Below are 13742 nucleotides of genomic sequence, written 5' to 3'. Positions count from 1 at the left end.
AGATTCGAAAGCGAAATTTACAAAGAGTGTCTATGTGTTAAGTTCCGATAATATATTATTACATGACTATGTACACATAGTCTTTCTGTGAAAAATGCTTCAAAATTTTTTTCTGTTTAAAATAATGTAAGTGTGATTCTAGATTTCGTTGACTTCATAACTTATATTAAATTCGAAAGTTAAATAATTATAAATTTTAATCAAAAGTTGGTAGTGTGCTAACAGCATAAAGCTCAAAGTGAGTCGTCGGGGTTAGTGTCACTCTGGTTTAACTCATTTTTGGCCCTATCGCAACGCAGCGATGAGCAAAGCAGAAACAACAACAGCAAAATCCTAAAATATTAGATTCTCCAAAAAAAAAAAAGGCAACAACTGTTTGCGAATTATATTAAAAAATTTATATTTATCACATAAAATACCAATAAAATGGCGGCAAAGGTGGCAAGCAGCACAAATAAAGTATTCCAGAATGTAAGTAATTTGGCAAATGAATCACGCCGGGAGAAATATTGAAAAAGCCAAAACTCAACCTCACTTTTTGTCTGCCTGTGCGCCTCTAATTATTCTCCTCTCGCCCTGTTCTAGCACGATGATGTCCACATTTCTTTCGAGGATCAACAGCGAATCAATCGATTTGCCAAGCATAATGCCCGCATGGATGACCTAAAGGTCGAACTGGATGTAAAGAAAAATGAACTGAAGTGCGTAGATGAGGCTCTCGATGAGATTGAGCTGTTTGATGAGGAGGAGGACATACCTTTTCTTATAGGAGAGGTTTTTCTTTTGCATAAGCTGAGCAAAACCCAACAACTACTGGCAGAGACCAAAGAGCAGGTCTTGAAGGAAATCGCCAGTGTTGAGGCCAAAGCCAAGGGCATCAAATCGGAAATGGATGAACTGAAGGCTCATCTTTATCAGCGTTTTGGTAGCAATATTTCCTTGGAAAACGATGATTAAAGAGATTTAATTGATTTACCTGTTCGAATGTGAAAATCTACGATTTTTTCTTGGTTAGTGCACAATATTTATTCTGCAGACATGGCTAGACCATAGAATTTGTATACCATTGAGTCAATGAGTCATAAAATTACTATCTAAATGTTTCTCTTTGTGCTGATGTCCCCACAAAGTGAAGGAATATATGGAATGACTCCTTGTGCTCTATTATACATTTACACACAATTTATTTCAAATATCAGACTAAATAGTAAACGATTAATCCTATAATCAGCAGCGTAACGACTACTCCACCCCAAAATATGCGACGATCCTCCACCAAGCGCCGTTCAATTAATTTCATTGTATGATTCGACAAACCCAATGTGCTGCCAATGGCAAGAATCCTTTTGTGTGCCCCACCCAAAGTCATACGCTGCGAAATAAGGCTCTCCAGTATGCCACTACCCGAGGCAATCATATCATCCACACCCCGATGGGCATTGCCCAATTGTGTGTGGTGCTGTAGATCATAATCCAACTGTATTGACGTTTCACCCGCTCCCGCTACCGGTTGCTGGCTATTCGCAGAGAAACGATGTTGTAGCAACTGTTCCCTTTCCGAAATCTCTTGCTGGCGCCGTTGTCGCCGGTCTTTGGCATGTTGAAGAGAAGTTTGCAAATGCCTCAAATCGTATTTCAGTTGATCCACACGTAATTTGGAGCTTTGCCTCTGTGAAGGGGGCACTTTGAAGAGCAAGACATCGAGGCGATCGCAGTTGCTATAATTGAATGTCATTAATTAATTGGGAAATGATTGGAGTAATTTGGCAGTGCAATTTACCTATTGGCTTGTGTAATTTTCAATTTAATATTATTCTCCTCGGCTATGGTCTCTTCGGTGGTTGCTAGTCTGCTGAGGCGTTGAAAGGCCTGTTCGATCTCTTTGACCGTTTGATTTGTCTGATGATATAGCGAGTCCATTTACTTAAATTTCATTAATTTATTATTATTAATTTGAGTGCTGACGCGTCGCAATGTTAATTACCAGCGACAGCTGTTGCTTTTGACTCTGTTAACTAACATGCTCACGGTGAGACTGTTATCTAACATTTCCAATTCGAGACTGTTAATTAACATTTTGCTATAAGTGTCAGTTCAGTGTAGCCAGATCTTGGCATTAAAGTGTGTTCAACTTGCCCACTGGTCACACTATTTTATACCACAATGGCGAATACATCGGCGAATAGTACCGGCGTTGGTAAGAATTAATAATTTTTTTGGACAATTTTGCAAACAATTTTGCCAAATGTCCCTGCCCGAATGGCCTAAGCACGTGCTAGTCCAATGGCCCTTTGAATTATGCAAATCCATTTGCTGCTCCCAATCACTGTGCTGTCGAAGCCAAATAAAATGGAAAAAAATGTGATTAAGAGAGCAAGGCGTCGCAGTCGGCTTCGCCGTCGCTGCGATAGATGTGAAAATTGAAAAGAAGGCAAAGGCAAAAAGAACCAAAAAAAAAAAAAGAAACGACACACACAAAAGCCGATAAAATTTGCGCGTATGTGTGCTAAGCGTTTATATGTGACCATGTGTGTGTTGTTGTTGGTGTGTGCGTGCGTGTGTGTTAACAATTTTCCATTTTCAGTTGGACTTCAACAACAAAAAAAAACTTCAATCTGGCCAAAAAGAAATTGCACCAGCAAACATTTTTTCTTCCTTTTTTCGTTTCTTTCCCTTTCCTTCGCAGCAGCAGAAGGTTTTTTTTTGCATTTGCTTTTGCCGTTTTTTCTTTTGGTTTTTGCTTCGTGACTTGACAATTTTGGACTCCTCTCTGCAACTTTAGCGAGTTTCTTTTGGTCCCCTGGCCTGCTGCTGCTCTCTTCCTCTCTTATTGTTTTTGTCCGCAATTCAATTATTTTTTTTTTTATTTTGCAAAAATTTTCTAATTAAATTAACAATTTCTTGTGTCTTTGCAAAGGCAAAAAGGCACAAGAAAAAGAAATTTCAAAAAATCATTGCTGCTGCTGCGGCGGCGGCCGCTCCCCTTCCTATGAAACTAGAGAGCGAGAGAGTGAGAGCCAGAGACGAGAGCGCGAAGAAGTAGTAGTAGAAAAACAACAACAAAAACAAATTTCCATTCCAATTCTTGATTAATATTTTTGTTTTTAAATTGTGTGCTTCTTTTCTTTGCAGTGGTTCCACGAAATTTCCGCTTACTGGAGGAGCTGGATCAGGGCCAAAGGGTGTGGGCGATGGCACCATCTCCTGGGGTCTTGAGAACGATGATGATATGACGCTAACCTATTGGATTGGCATGATCATTGGTCCGCCACGAGTAAGTTACTACAACCCTCCCCCCTTCGAGGAGCAAACGCACCTGACCCCGTGAGCCAGTCTGTGACGAGGCAACAAACTTAATCAGTTAGCCGATATACCCTGTAATAGATTCCCTTTTCTTGGCAGTATACCGTCGCACTAAGATGGTTAACTAAATACCTATAGATTCTTCAACCATCAAATTGGATGAGTTTACTATCGTTCAGACTAATTTAATGGCACAATTCTCTGTAAAAGAAATCTTGCTCTAACAAATATTGTTAAAAGCATTACAAGGTATCTCCTTGTCGTTCTTAATCTCTTGATTTCATGTTGTTGATAATTTTATCATGTTTAGATTGCGTAAAAGGTTTTCGTTGTGCCGCGCCGTCGCCTATAATGAAATTGTAATGGGATATAGCACATAAATCGAAGCCCCCCATCCCCAATAAAGGAGTTTTTACCGAAAACCCAGGGGCCCATTGAAAGATCACTTGAATTTCAATCGAAGAATAAACATTAGTTGTTTATGTCATAAGCAAAATTTATGGATCATGTGGCAAGTGCAAAGTCGCGACAGCTTTTAAACAAATGTTTAAACCGATTTCAATGAATACGTATCAAATTGATCCTCTTAAAAAGCTTCTAATGTTACCAATTCAGGGGATTTATGTCGCCTACTCACATTATTCTAGTCTGTCTGCATGGGAAAATAGGAAAAGATTTTCTTTAAAAATGTTTATAGATTTGCACAGTCAGTAGATTCCTCGAAAAATCTTTATTTATTTCAAGTAATTGATTCGTTTTTCATATTTAGAGATCAAGGGTGATTTCATTTATCAAGAAGTTCAAGCCAATGAATAGAGTCTTCCCTTTGACCTTGACCTTTCTTGAAACTCTCAGCTAGCTAATAGCTTAAATCTTGATCGCAGAGGGAGAGAGAGAAAACTGTGTGTATGAATGAAAAGTCACCTTGAAAGCTTACGAAAAGATTTGATTATTTATTTTCTGTAGAATTGATTTGTGTTGACTTATATTTTGCCTTACCTGCTGCAACTTTTTACCGAATGCGCGCGCCGCGTTGTTTTCCTGCATGAATCACAATTTTTAAAACAAAAAGCAAGAAAAAAAAAAAAAACATACAAAATGGGGTGCAAAATAAGGCGGAGTGGTGGAGGGAGTTTTTAGTAGTAGTTGCAACAAAACTAACCAACCAACCGCACCAAATGACTCATCGACACTTGACTTGGCAATTGGCAGAGAGAAATTTGTATAAATTATAAGAAAAATGCGAACGGAAAATGCATAGCCGTAGATTTTATGCCCTTGCTTGCGTATATGAAAACTAGCTAGCAGATCAGCAAGAGAAGGATATAGAACTTAAAACAGGAACACATTTTGTTATATGATCCTCTAAGAATCAACATTCAGTTCCGAATGGTTTCATTTCCACTAAATCTAACTCAAAAGACTGGGGAAATGATTCAAGGATAAATGGTTATATACAGATGATAAATTATTTTTAATTTATAATTAAATACAAATTGGATTTGCTCATTAATATTACTTTAACATTTCATTTTGCAGACGCCCTTCGAGAATCGAATGTATTCATTAAAGATTGAATGCGGCGAACGTTATCCGGATGAGCCACCAACGCTCAGATTTTTAACTAAAGTAAATATTAATTGCATTAATCAGAATAATGGAGTGGTAAGTACCGATCAAGAGAGCGAGAGGAGAGGAGAGAGCATAACCGATTGTGATTAATTGAATTAAATATTAATTTACAGGTTGATCATAGATCAGTTCCAATGTTGGCCAGATGGAGTCGCGAGTATACCATAAAAACGATGCTTCATGAAATACGTAGAATTATGACCATGAAAGAGAATTTGAAATTGGCACAGCCGCCAGAAGGAAGCTGTTTTTAGTCAAGATGATGATCAGCGCCCTTAGAAGATGATGATGATGATGATAAAATGTTGATGATGATGATGATGCGGAACCAACCAGCGAGAAAGAAAGAGAGGAGAAACACAATACACACACACACCCACACCCAACAAACACACATAACATAAGCTAAATGTGTAAAGAACAAGAAAAAAGAAATAGGAGAAGCTGATGTGGAAAGGCTGGAACAGGAGAACAGTGCAGCAAGAAGATGAAGACGAAGAAAACGAATGATGGATAATGGTTGAATAGATGATTGAGATAAGGATTGGATGCAGTGCAGCGCTTATGTGAAGTTAGAAATAAAGATACGAAAGAAAAAAACATCCATGAAATGAAAAATGCATGTTATACTATAAGTAAAACAACCAACAACAACAACAACGTCACTAAAAATGATCGTCGTCCCTTCCGTCATCATATATATATATATATAAAAAACAAAAACAAAAACAACTAAAGAAAGATCCAGATTTTTATCATTGTTTTTTTTTTTTTTTTGTTTCCTCGCCTCCCTTTATAATTTTTTGTCACTTTCATTCTATTATTTTTCCCCTTCCTCCTCCTCCTCGCAACAAAAGAAAGATTAAAAACACAAAACAAACATACATATATACAACTCAAATTTTCTTCTCTAAGAAATAAAACCATTTCAAAAAAACAACAACTACAAAACAAATACTAAAGAAATCAATCAGAAAATCGAACTAAGAACGAAAGTAAGAGAAAAGGCTTTTAGTTTGCCCCTCCCCCGCCCATATACATTTGCCCAAGGGACACGCCCAAGACCCCCTTTATCCAACCATCCCCTTACCCTTACCCATCTCCTCCAAGAGATCCAAATTCAGTAAAGGCAATCGGAAGCGTAATTATTGTTTGTTTTGTTTTCTGCCTAAACTAAAAAATTTATTAATTATATACATAAAAACAAAAAAAAAAAAAAAAAAAACAAATATATAAATATTAATTTAAATAAAAAGAGAAAAGAAATTAAAGAAAGAAAAAAAATAATAATAATTAATAAAAACAAAATCTAAAAGAATTTTTGTAGCAAAGCGAAATAACAACACGGATTGAGAAGAGAAGACGCGCGATGATTTATATATACTTAAAAAACGAACCATTAATGCGATGATCTATATATACATACATACATATATGTATATAGATATATCCTATATCTGTTTATATATCGCATACTTTGAAGAACGTACCGAAAACAAAACAAAAAAGAAAAACGACGATAACAAAAAAAGAAAACAACTTTACTTTACTTTAATTTAAGCTTCTAAATAAAACAAAAGAAACAACAATTAATAATCCAATAAAACTGAAAGAAAAAGAAAAACAACAACAACAACAAACACAGAAACAACAACCTGAGTAATAAGCTTACAAAAAAAAAAAAGACTCAAAGAGGTAAAACCTTTGCAAGTTGGATTTAGATTAGTTTCCAATATTATCCTTATTGTTATCAGCTGTCTTTATCTCTTTCGTGTTTGATATGTTATATATTGTTAGTTCTTTATCTTCGATTTTCAAGATACTTTATTTCAAGTTGGTTTCTCAAACCATTCCAAGCAATGTTGACCTTAAGGGGGTCAGTTAGAAGATAGTCCCTGAAGAGGTTAATAATTGTATTAATTTTTGCATCTCAATCTAAAAGCAAGTTAATCGCTTTTAAGAACCGATTTAAAACGGGGGAAGACTGATCAAATTTTAAGTTTACACCTTTTAAGGATGCCTATCCTAGTTCATCTAACCCATTAGATGTCTTGCCTATAGACTTTGTCCTGAGTCAGACAAAATCTGCTGGACCTTGGCTCTTCCAGGATTTTTGATTTGTTTATTACCACAAAAGTTCTTTATCACGAGATCAAGAGAGAAGTCACTAAAAGTTGTGATAATTCGATTAGATAAGCCTCTAAAACATATTTTAAACTTTTCTAATGATGGCTAAGCCGAGATAAATCTTACTAAATTACAGACTCCACCCGAAAAGCAAATGATAAATGACAAATAGAGACAGAATCCTTTTAAAAAAAAAAGCTTAATTTACAAAAATTTCTTACTTAATTTAGCTATTAATTAGTTCTAGCAAGGACTTTTGATTGATGGTTATGTATCTCTGTCACTTTCATGCAAGGACAACAAATATTTGACAGGCAAAAAACAATTTTTTTACAAAATAAGTTTAACAAATTCAAAAAGAAAAAGTGAAAGAAAGGAAAAATTAAGGATTTTCCTGTGCTAACTAACTAAATTAAAGGAAAACCCGTTGTAAGGTCAAAGTCTTATGGGAAACCTAAGCGAAATATTAATAGAAAAAGTGATTTGAATTATTTGTCAATTATTTATTTTAAATACTTTAATTGAATTATAGATTTTAGTTTTGTTTGTTTTTTAGTTTATACACACAATCAATATGTAATATTTATCCATAATTCATTAATTTTACTAGGATTCTTTTTCTTCACTACCCCAAAATTCTATTTAATGGCAGCATTCTCACTCTCTCTCTCTCTCTGTCTCTCTTTCTCTGTGATCTCTTTCTTTCTGATAATTGAATTTTGTTGCATGTTTTATGTGGGATTTTTGGATTCTGTAGAATTTGTTTAAATTTTTTTAGGTTTTTTTTTTATTGGTTGATTTTGCTTGTTTTTTGTTTGTTTTGTGTTTGTAATTTTTGCTTAAAATTGATTTATTTTTGCATTTTAACACGGCATTTACTTTATCCAACATTCACTTTGCGCTCAGCTCTACGTCAATTTCAAACAAAAGTTGTTTCTAATTCATCTCTCCGGAACTGCATCCATCTATTTCTCTTTGGGTGTGAATACAATCTTTCGCGACTTGAGTGAGGACCACTTGTGTCGCTTAATGTAATACGAGATGACCGTGAGGAAGCCAAGAATGCCAAAGACTTTGATCAATATGCGTTTGCGATCATCGTGCTCCGGCTCGGAGGTCCACTTAAGGAAAGTGGCCACATCCTTGGCCAATTGGCTCTGTGTTGGCGGTGTGCCATCCTCGTATTCAATCACCTAGAAACAAAAAAAAGGAAAAACAAATCATTGTCAGAGATCTTTACGTTTTTCTTTTTTTTTTTTTTTTTTTTGCATTATCCTTACCTCATTGTATAGCACTTGAGCCATGGAAATGGCTCCACCCGGGAAGTACGGATTAAAGTACTGACCATCGCGTAGCACCACACCGGCTGGCGCATCATGGTAGCCGGTCAGCAGCGAGAAGATGTAATCTTCACCACCCTTACGGGCCGATACAATGTAACTCAAATCCGGTGGATAGGCTCCATTGTTGGCAGCACGGGCCGCCTCCTCATTTGGATACGGCGATGGGAAATAGTCCGACAACTTGCCGGGACGGTCGAAAAAGTTGCCACTATCATCGGGACCATCCTTGACCTGCAAAAGGAAGAATGGAAAAGATTTCAGATTGGTTGCCCACAGTTTCTTTCTCACTAATTGAAAGATTAAACAAACCGCATTGCGTTAAAGAGGGTTACGCAATTGGTTTCTTGAAGAGATTGGCATGTGAATTCACTTGACAGTGTGAGAGAGTGACGAACTCTTCAGTATTAGTTTCTGTGTCCCAGTGGGTTGAGGATCTTCTTATTAAGCCGCGATTATCAGTTTGTTTTATAAAGGAATCGTCGCTTCCTTGTGGAGCAATCTACTCCCATTAGTGGACGACGTTTGCTATCCTCCTTAATGAATGTCCTTTTCCTTATTCTCGTTTCCTTTGGTTTCACTTACCGTAATCTGCTCGGCTTCCGCCTTAGCCTCAGCTTCGGTATGGGTAACGCCAACCAAGTTACGGTAGGCGATATATTGCATCGAATGGCAGGCGGAGCAGACCTGCTTGTAGACCTCATAACCGCGACGCACACTAAAAGGAAAAAAGGGTATAATCAGATGTTGAGATTACGCTAATCTTCAATAGATGTTCCAAACTGTATGTGTATACATACCTTTGGTGATCCAGCGAGGAGAACAAACCCTTGTGATTCCAGGGTTGGGCAGGTGAATGGACCTCAGAGCCGGATGCCTGAACCGATTGTTCCAATGCAAACAATAAGGCACCAACGCCGCCGGTTATGGCTCCAACAGCGCCGATCAGCTGTTCGTTTGGCATACGCAGGCACACACGCACACACACAGTCGGAGAGAGAGAGCGAAAATAAGCGAGAGGGTGACAGTTGGCGTAAGCGAGAAAAAGAGAGAGAGTTGTGTATTGAGGTTATAGACGAATTTTTGGCTATTATGAAATGGTTTTTAAGTTTTTCAACAATATTGTATGACTTACTTTCTTATTGTTGCTGGCCCAACTGCCGGCCGAAGAGAGCTGCTTGGCCTGTAAGTAAACGAAATGGACATTCAATTACTATCAACTGCCATAGGACAAGTCAAAGTGGTTACATAATTTTTGGGGGCAATTGCCACTGGGACTCTTGACTCCAGTGGTAACACATTACAAAAAAAAAACCTCAATTGGCTTCCATTGATAACGTATCCATAGTATTATGGATCCATTATCCACAATGCCAAATTAATATGAATATCGTGCCATTTGGTTTGAAAGGATTTTGAGTTGGGCTCGCTCTGGAAATTCGTGTTACACTTCGGTTTTCAATCCAATTTACCTGCTGCAGATTCAAGGCCGGCGTCGATTTAAGCAATCTCAAGCCATGGAATCTTCGCAATGTCGCTGCCATTGTGGCCGGAAAATGAGTTTTTTATGCGTCGTCTGGGTTCGATCTCAAAAGGTAAATCAAAAGATTTTCTAAGGGCAGTGCAAAACCACTGGCACTGGCTCTCGCTCTCTCAACGCTGTTCGTTTGGCAGATGTTTACTCGCCGGGGCTGGCTAGAGATACCCCAGTCGACCTCTCGATGGTCAACTCGTTGCCATTGCGTTGGCGTGAGAAAATATTTAATATACCAGATACATGGTATTTTGTCATTTTGCATCTTTGAGATACAATTCGCAGAATTTCAATATATTTTATCATTAAATCCTTGGAGTTTATTTAAATAACTAACATTTAGTAGGGCTATGAGATAAATTTATCCCCCAGCTGCGTTTTTATCTGAATTCTCTTTTAGTTATATTTCGTAAAATTAAAAACCGTTAAAGCGAATAAATTTTTTGAGACTGAATTCCTACCACTAAAATAATAGATTTTCGATCTTAATCCCTGACAGGTCTCATTATGTTTTTTTTTCATATATTTTATGAACGTCTATTATAAAAATAATAATAAAAAATACAAATTATTTATTTTATTTGCTAAGAAATGTTGCATAATTTAAGGTTTGCCATTTCACTGATGATGTGGAGAAACTTTAAAGTAATAAAAATGGTAATACATACATATAATTAAATTCATTGATTGTATTCATTCTTACGAACAAGATTTACAAATTCTTGAAATTTATCTTTCACCGAGCATCTGCAATATAAATTTAGTATTTTTTTAGTATTCATGGTCTTAATAGATTTCAACCACCCGCGCATATTTGGTATTTTTCGACAAACCGTTGCGTTTAGTGTGTGGAAATTTGCACACAAACAAAACGACACAAAAAAAAAAATAAAGAAAGGAAAATAAAAGAAAAACCTCATAGCAACGGGGTGCCCCAAACAAACAAGAGTGAAATAAGAGGCCCATCAAATCGATAGCCAAAAAGGAAAGTTTAAGGAAGATTCAAGACAAGATGCCACAGGGACAACCAGCATCAGCAACACAACACCAGCAACAACAACAACAACAGCAGCAGCAGCAGCAACTCGATGACGAAATCGAAAATGTTCGTGTGGTGGTGCGAGCTCGTCCCATGGACAAAATGGAATTATCCTCATCCTCGACGGGCAGTGGCGGTGGGGAGTGTGCCATAACGGTGGATAAAATCAATCGTGCAATAACCGTAACGAAACCAAACTCCACCGTTAATGAGCCACCGAAAACATATTATTTTGATAATGTATTCGATGGGAGCTCCAATCAATTGGATCTCTATGTGGACACAGCCAGACCAATTGTCGATAAGGTATTGGAGGGTTATAATGGCACCATATTGGCATATGGCCAAACGGGTACAGGAAAAACCTATACCATGTCCGGGAATCCTGATTCACCGCAAACCAAAGGCATTATACCAAACGCATTCGCCCATATATTCGGACATATAGCCAAGGCCAAGGAGAATCAAAAGTTTCTGGTTCGTGTCAGTTATATGGAGATTTACAATGAAGAAGTACGAGATTTACTTGGAAAAGATGTTAGCAAAAGTCTGGAGGTAAAAGAGCGACCCGACATTGGTGTCTTTGTCAAGGATTTGAGTGGATATGTTGTACATAATGCCGATGATTTGGAGAATATAATGCGTTTGGGTAATAAGAATCGTGCTGTCGGTGCCACCAAAATGAATCAGGAATCCTCAAGATCTCATGCCATATTTTCGATAACTGTTGAGCGCAGCGAACTCGTAGAGAATGGTGTTCAACATGTACGGATGGGCAAGCTGCAATTGGTCGATCTGGCCGGATCGGAACGTCAGTCAAAGACTCAGGCAAGCGGACAACGTTTGAAGGAGGCCACTAAAATCAATTTATCCTTGTCGGTATTGGGTAATGTGATTAGCGCTCTAGTTGATGGCAAATCCACACATATTCCGTATCGTAATTCCAAGTTAACACGCCTACTGCAGGATTCACTGGGCGGCAATTCAAAGACCGTAATGTGTGCCACTATATCGCCAACCGACTCGAATGTTATGGAAACTATATCGACTCTACGTTATGCTAGCCGTGCGAAGAATATACAAAATCGTATGCACATCAATGAAGAGCCCAAGGATGCTCTACTACGTCACTTTCAAGAGGAAATCGCCCGTCTGCGTAGGCAACTCGAAGAAGGTAGCTTTGAGGAGGATCTCCGTTCCACCGAAGAAGATGACGAAGAGGATGAGGATGATGGTATAGAAGAGTCTCAAGATTTAGAATTGGCACCATCATCGAATACTCTGCAAAAGGCACAAAAGAAGAAGCGTGAAAAGACCGACGAAGAGAAGGAGGAGATAACTCAGCGGAAAAACGAACATTTACGTGAAATTGAGCATGCGAAAAGCGAGCAAGAACAATTGCGCAACAAACTGGTCAATCTCGAAGGCAAAATATTGGTGGGCGGTGAAAATCTGTTGGAGAAGGCTCAGACACAAGAGAAACTGCTGGAGCAATCCATAGCCGAGCTGGAAGAGCGTGAGAAGTCAGAGGAGGCCCTGCGTCAAACCCTTCAACAGAAGGCCACCGAGCGCATTGACATCGAAGAGCGTTATTCCTCTCTTCAAGATGCCAGCACCGGGATAACAAAGAAAATTCATCGTGTCATGCAAATGTTAATGGGTGTTAAATCTGAACTTCAGGATCAGCAGCAAGAACATCAACGTGAAAAGGAGGGAATCTACGAGAATATACGCAGTCTCTCCCGGGAATTGGCCCTTTGTGAGCTTGTGCTTAATTCATATGTACCCAAGGAATATCAATCGATGATCAATCAGTATACCCACTGGAATGAGGATATCGGTGAATGGCAATTGAAATGTGTGGCATATACTGGTAATAATATGCGTAAACATATATCCGCCCATAAATCGAATGGCAAAGAACCAGATTTTGTTGATCTATCGCATGTCTATCTTAGCTATAACACGGATAGCGTTTCGAATCCTTTGCGTTCGAAATCGGCAGCCAGGCCAAGGACCTCTGGTGTCCCTAGGCCAACTACAGCTAGACGTTATTAGGAAAACTTCCTCCCCCCACTCCTCACAGTCCATCCATCCACCCATTGATTCATTCATACTCCTGAATACTCCTGTAGTTTTATTTATCCCCTATCCCCCCCACTCACCCCTCTCTCACTCTTTATTGTTTTGTTTTTAATTTGCTCAGCGAATTTTTTGTTGTAAATGTTCATTTTGTTAATTTATTTTTAAACAATTATATACCAGGTGCAATTTAATTTTTAACAAACAAACGAACAAATAAAAAAAGATCGTGCTTTTACATTTATGTATTATTATTATTAATAAATAAACTCACTAAATAAATACTATGTATGTAACTTAAAAAAATCATTGTAATCGCATATAAAAATGGGCTTTTGTTAAGAGAAAGAAGATGCCGACAAGGAATAGTTAATTAAAATAACATAAAATAGAAAAAAATTAACAAAAAAGAATACATGTTTCCGCCAGGGATCGAACCTGGGACCTTCTGCGTGTTAAGCAGATGTGATAACCGCTACACCACGGAAACAGATATCGGGGGCGAGCCCAAGTTTCAGTTTGCCTTAAGTCTTGCAACCAAATCGATTGAACGACTTTTCTTTTAATTAATTGAAAGCAATTTTGAAAATTTCACTTAATTTTAACTGGTGGATCAACTTTTCAAGTAAACTTAAACAAGTTCAACGCTGAATATCGAATTAAGGGCCTGTCTTTTAATACATAA

The 13742-nt window shown here is 37.7% G+C and overlaps 5 protein-coding genes and 1 non-coding gene across 6 annotated transcripts; 3 read left to right on the top strand and 3 right to left on the bottom strand.

The window, feature by feature from the left end:
- The first annotated feature begins 208 nt into the window (after positions 1 to 208).
- Pfdn4 (prefoldin subunit 4) lies at positions 209 to 993 on the top strand. Its single transcript, XM_068285706.1, has 2 exons — positions 209 to 471; positions 586 to 993. Exons 1-2 carry the CDS (start codon positions 427 to 429, stop codon positions 955 to 957), a joined length of 417 nt encoding a protein of 138 aa, XP_068141807.1. The 5' UTR covers positions 209 to 426; the 3' UTR covers positions 958 to 993.
- Positions 994 to 1154: 161 nt separating this feature from the next.
- On the bottom strand, positions 1155 to 2020 carry Membrin (golgi SNAP receptor complex member 2). The gene is made up of 2 exons (XM_068285703.1): positions 1781 to 2020; positions 1155 to 1718 (listed from the first exon to the last, which is right to left on the bottom strand). Exons 1-2 carry the CDS (start codon positions 1918 to 1920, stop codon positions 1196 to 1198), a joined length of 663 nt encoding a protein of 220 aa, XP_068141804.1. The 5' UTR covers positions 1921 to 2020; the 3' UTR covers positions 1155 to 1195.
- Positions 2021 to 2163: 143 nt separating this feature from the next.
- Positions 2164 to 5819, top strand: Uev1A (Ubiquitin-conjugating enzyme variant 1A). Its single transcript, XM_068285705.1, is given in 5 exon segments — positions 2164 to 2197; positions 3133 to 3174; positions 3177 to 3274; positions 4843 to 4968; positions 5049 to 5819. Coding segments are annotated over 5 exon segments (441 nt in total). The 3' UTR covers positions 5190 to 5819.
- Positions 5820 to 7735: 1916 nt separating this feature from the next.
- Positions 7736 to 10093, bottom strand: Cyt-c1 (Cytochrome c1). Its single transcript, XM_068285702.1, has 6 exons — positions 9875 to 10093; positions 9538 to 9585; positions 9203 to 9351; positions 8988 to 9120; positions 8343 to 8636; positions 7736 to 8255 (listed from the first exon to the last, which is right to left on the bottom strand). Exons 1-6 carry the CDS (start codon positions 9944 to 9946, stop codon positions 8028 to 8030), a joined length of 924 nt encoding a protein of 307 aa, XP_068141803.1. The 5' UTR covers positions 9947 to 10093; the 3' UTR covers positions 7736 to 8027.
- Positions 10094 to 10770: 677 nt separating this feature from the next.
- On the top strand, positions 10771 to 13297 carry Klp64D (kinesin-like protein 64D). The gene has a single exon (XM_068285800.1). The coding sequence runs from the start codon at positions 10949 to 10951 to the stop codon at positions 13031 to 13033; it is 2085 nt and encodes a 694-aa protein (XP_068141901.1). The 5' UTR covers positions 10771 to 10948; the 3' UTR covers positions 13034 to 13297.
- Positions 13298 to 13474: 177 nt separating this feature from the next.
- TRNAV-AAC (transfer RNA valine (anticodon AAC)) lies at positions 13475 to 13547 on the bottom strand. The gene has a single exon. It is a non-coding gene; the product is annotated as a tRNA-Val (tRNA).
- Positions 13548 to 13742: the final 195 nt, after the last annotated feature.

This window comes from Drosophila tropicalis, unplaced genomic scaffold (assembly GCF_018151085.1).
Source record: "Drosophila tropicalis isolate 14030-0801.00 unplaced genomic scaffold, ASM1815108v1 contig_443, whole genome shotgun sequence".
NCBI classification, from domain to species: domain Eukaryota; kingdom Metazoa; phylum Arthropoda; class Insecta; order Diptera; family Drosophilidae; genus Drosophila; species Drosophila tropicalis.
Note: the sequence above shows the minus strand (reverse complement) of the source record. Positions and strands in the feature narration are given on the sequence as shown.

Excerpts from the sequence above, each read along its gene's own strand:
- Pfdn4 (XM_068285706.1), top strand. The coding sequence starts at position 427 with ATGGCGGCAAAGGTGGCAAGCAGCACAAATAAAGTATTCCAGAAT. Across the intron at positions 472-585 it reads CAAATAAAGTATTCCAGAAT|CACGATGATGTCCACATTTC; the intron begins GTAAGTAATTTG and ends GCCCTGTTCTAG.
- Membrin (XM_068285703.1), bottom strand. The coding sequence starts at position 1,920 with ATGGACTCGCTATATCATCAGACAAATCAAACGGTCAAAGAGATCGAA. Across the intron at positions 1,719-1,780 it reads AAAATTACACAAGCCAATAG|CAACTGCGATCGCCTCGATG; the intron begins GTAAATTGCACT and ends ATTCAATTATAG.
- Cyt-c1 (XM_068285702.1), bottom strand. The coding sequence starts at position 9,946 with ATGGCAGCGACATTGCGAAGATTCCATGGCTTGAGATTGCTTAAATCG. Across the intron at positions 9,586-9,874 it reads CGGCCTTGAATCTGCAGCAG|GCCAAGCAGCTCTCTTCGGC; the intron begins GTAAATTGGATT and ends GTTTACTTACAG. Across the intron at positions 9,352-9,537 it reads GGGCCAGCAACAATAAGAAA|CTGATCGGCGCTGTTGGAGC; the intron begins GTAAGTCATACA and ends CCAAACGAACAG.
- Klp64D (XM_068285800.1), top strand. The coding sequence starts at position 10,949 with ATGCCACAGGGACAACCAGCATCAGCAACACAACACCAGCAACAACAA.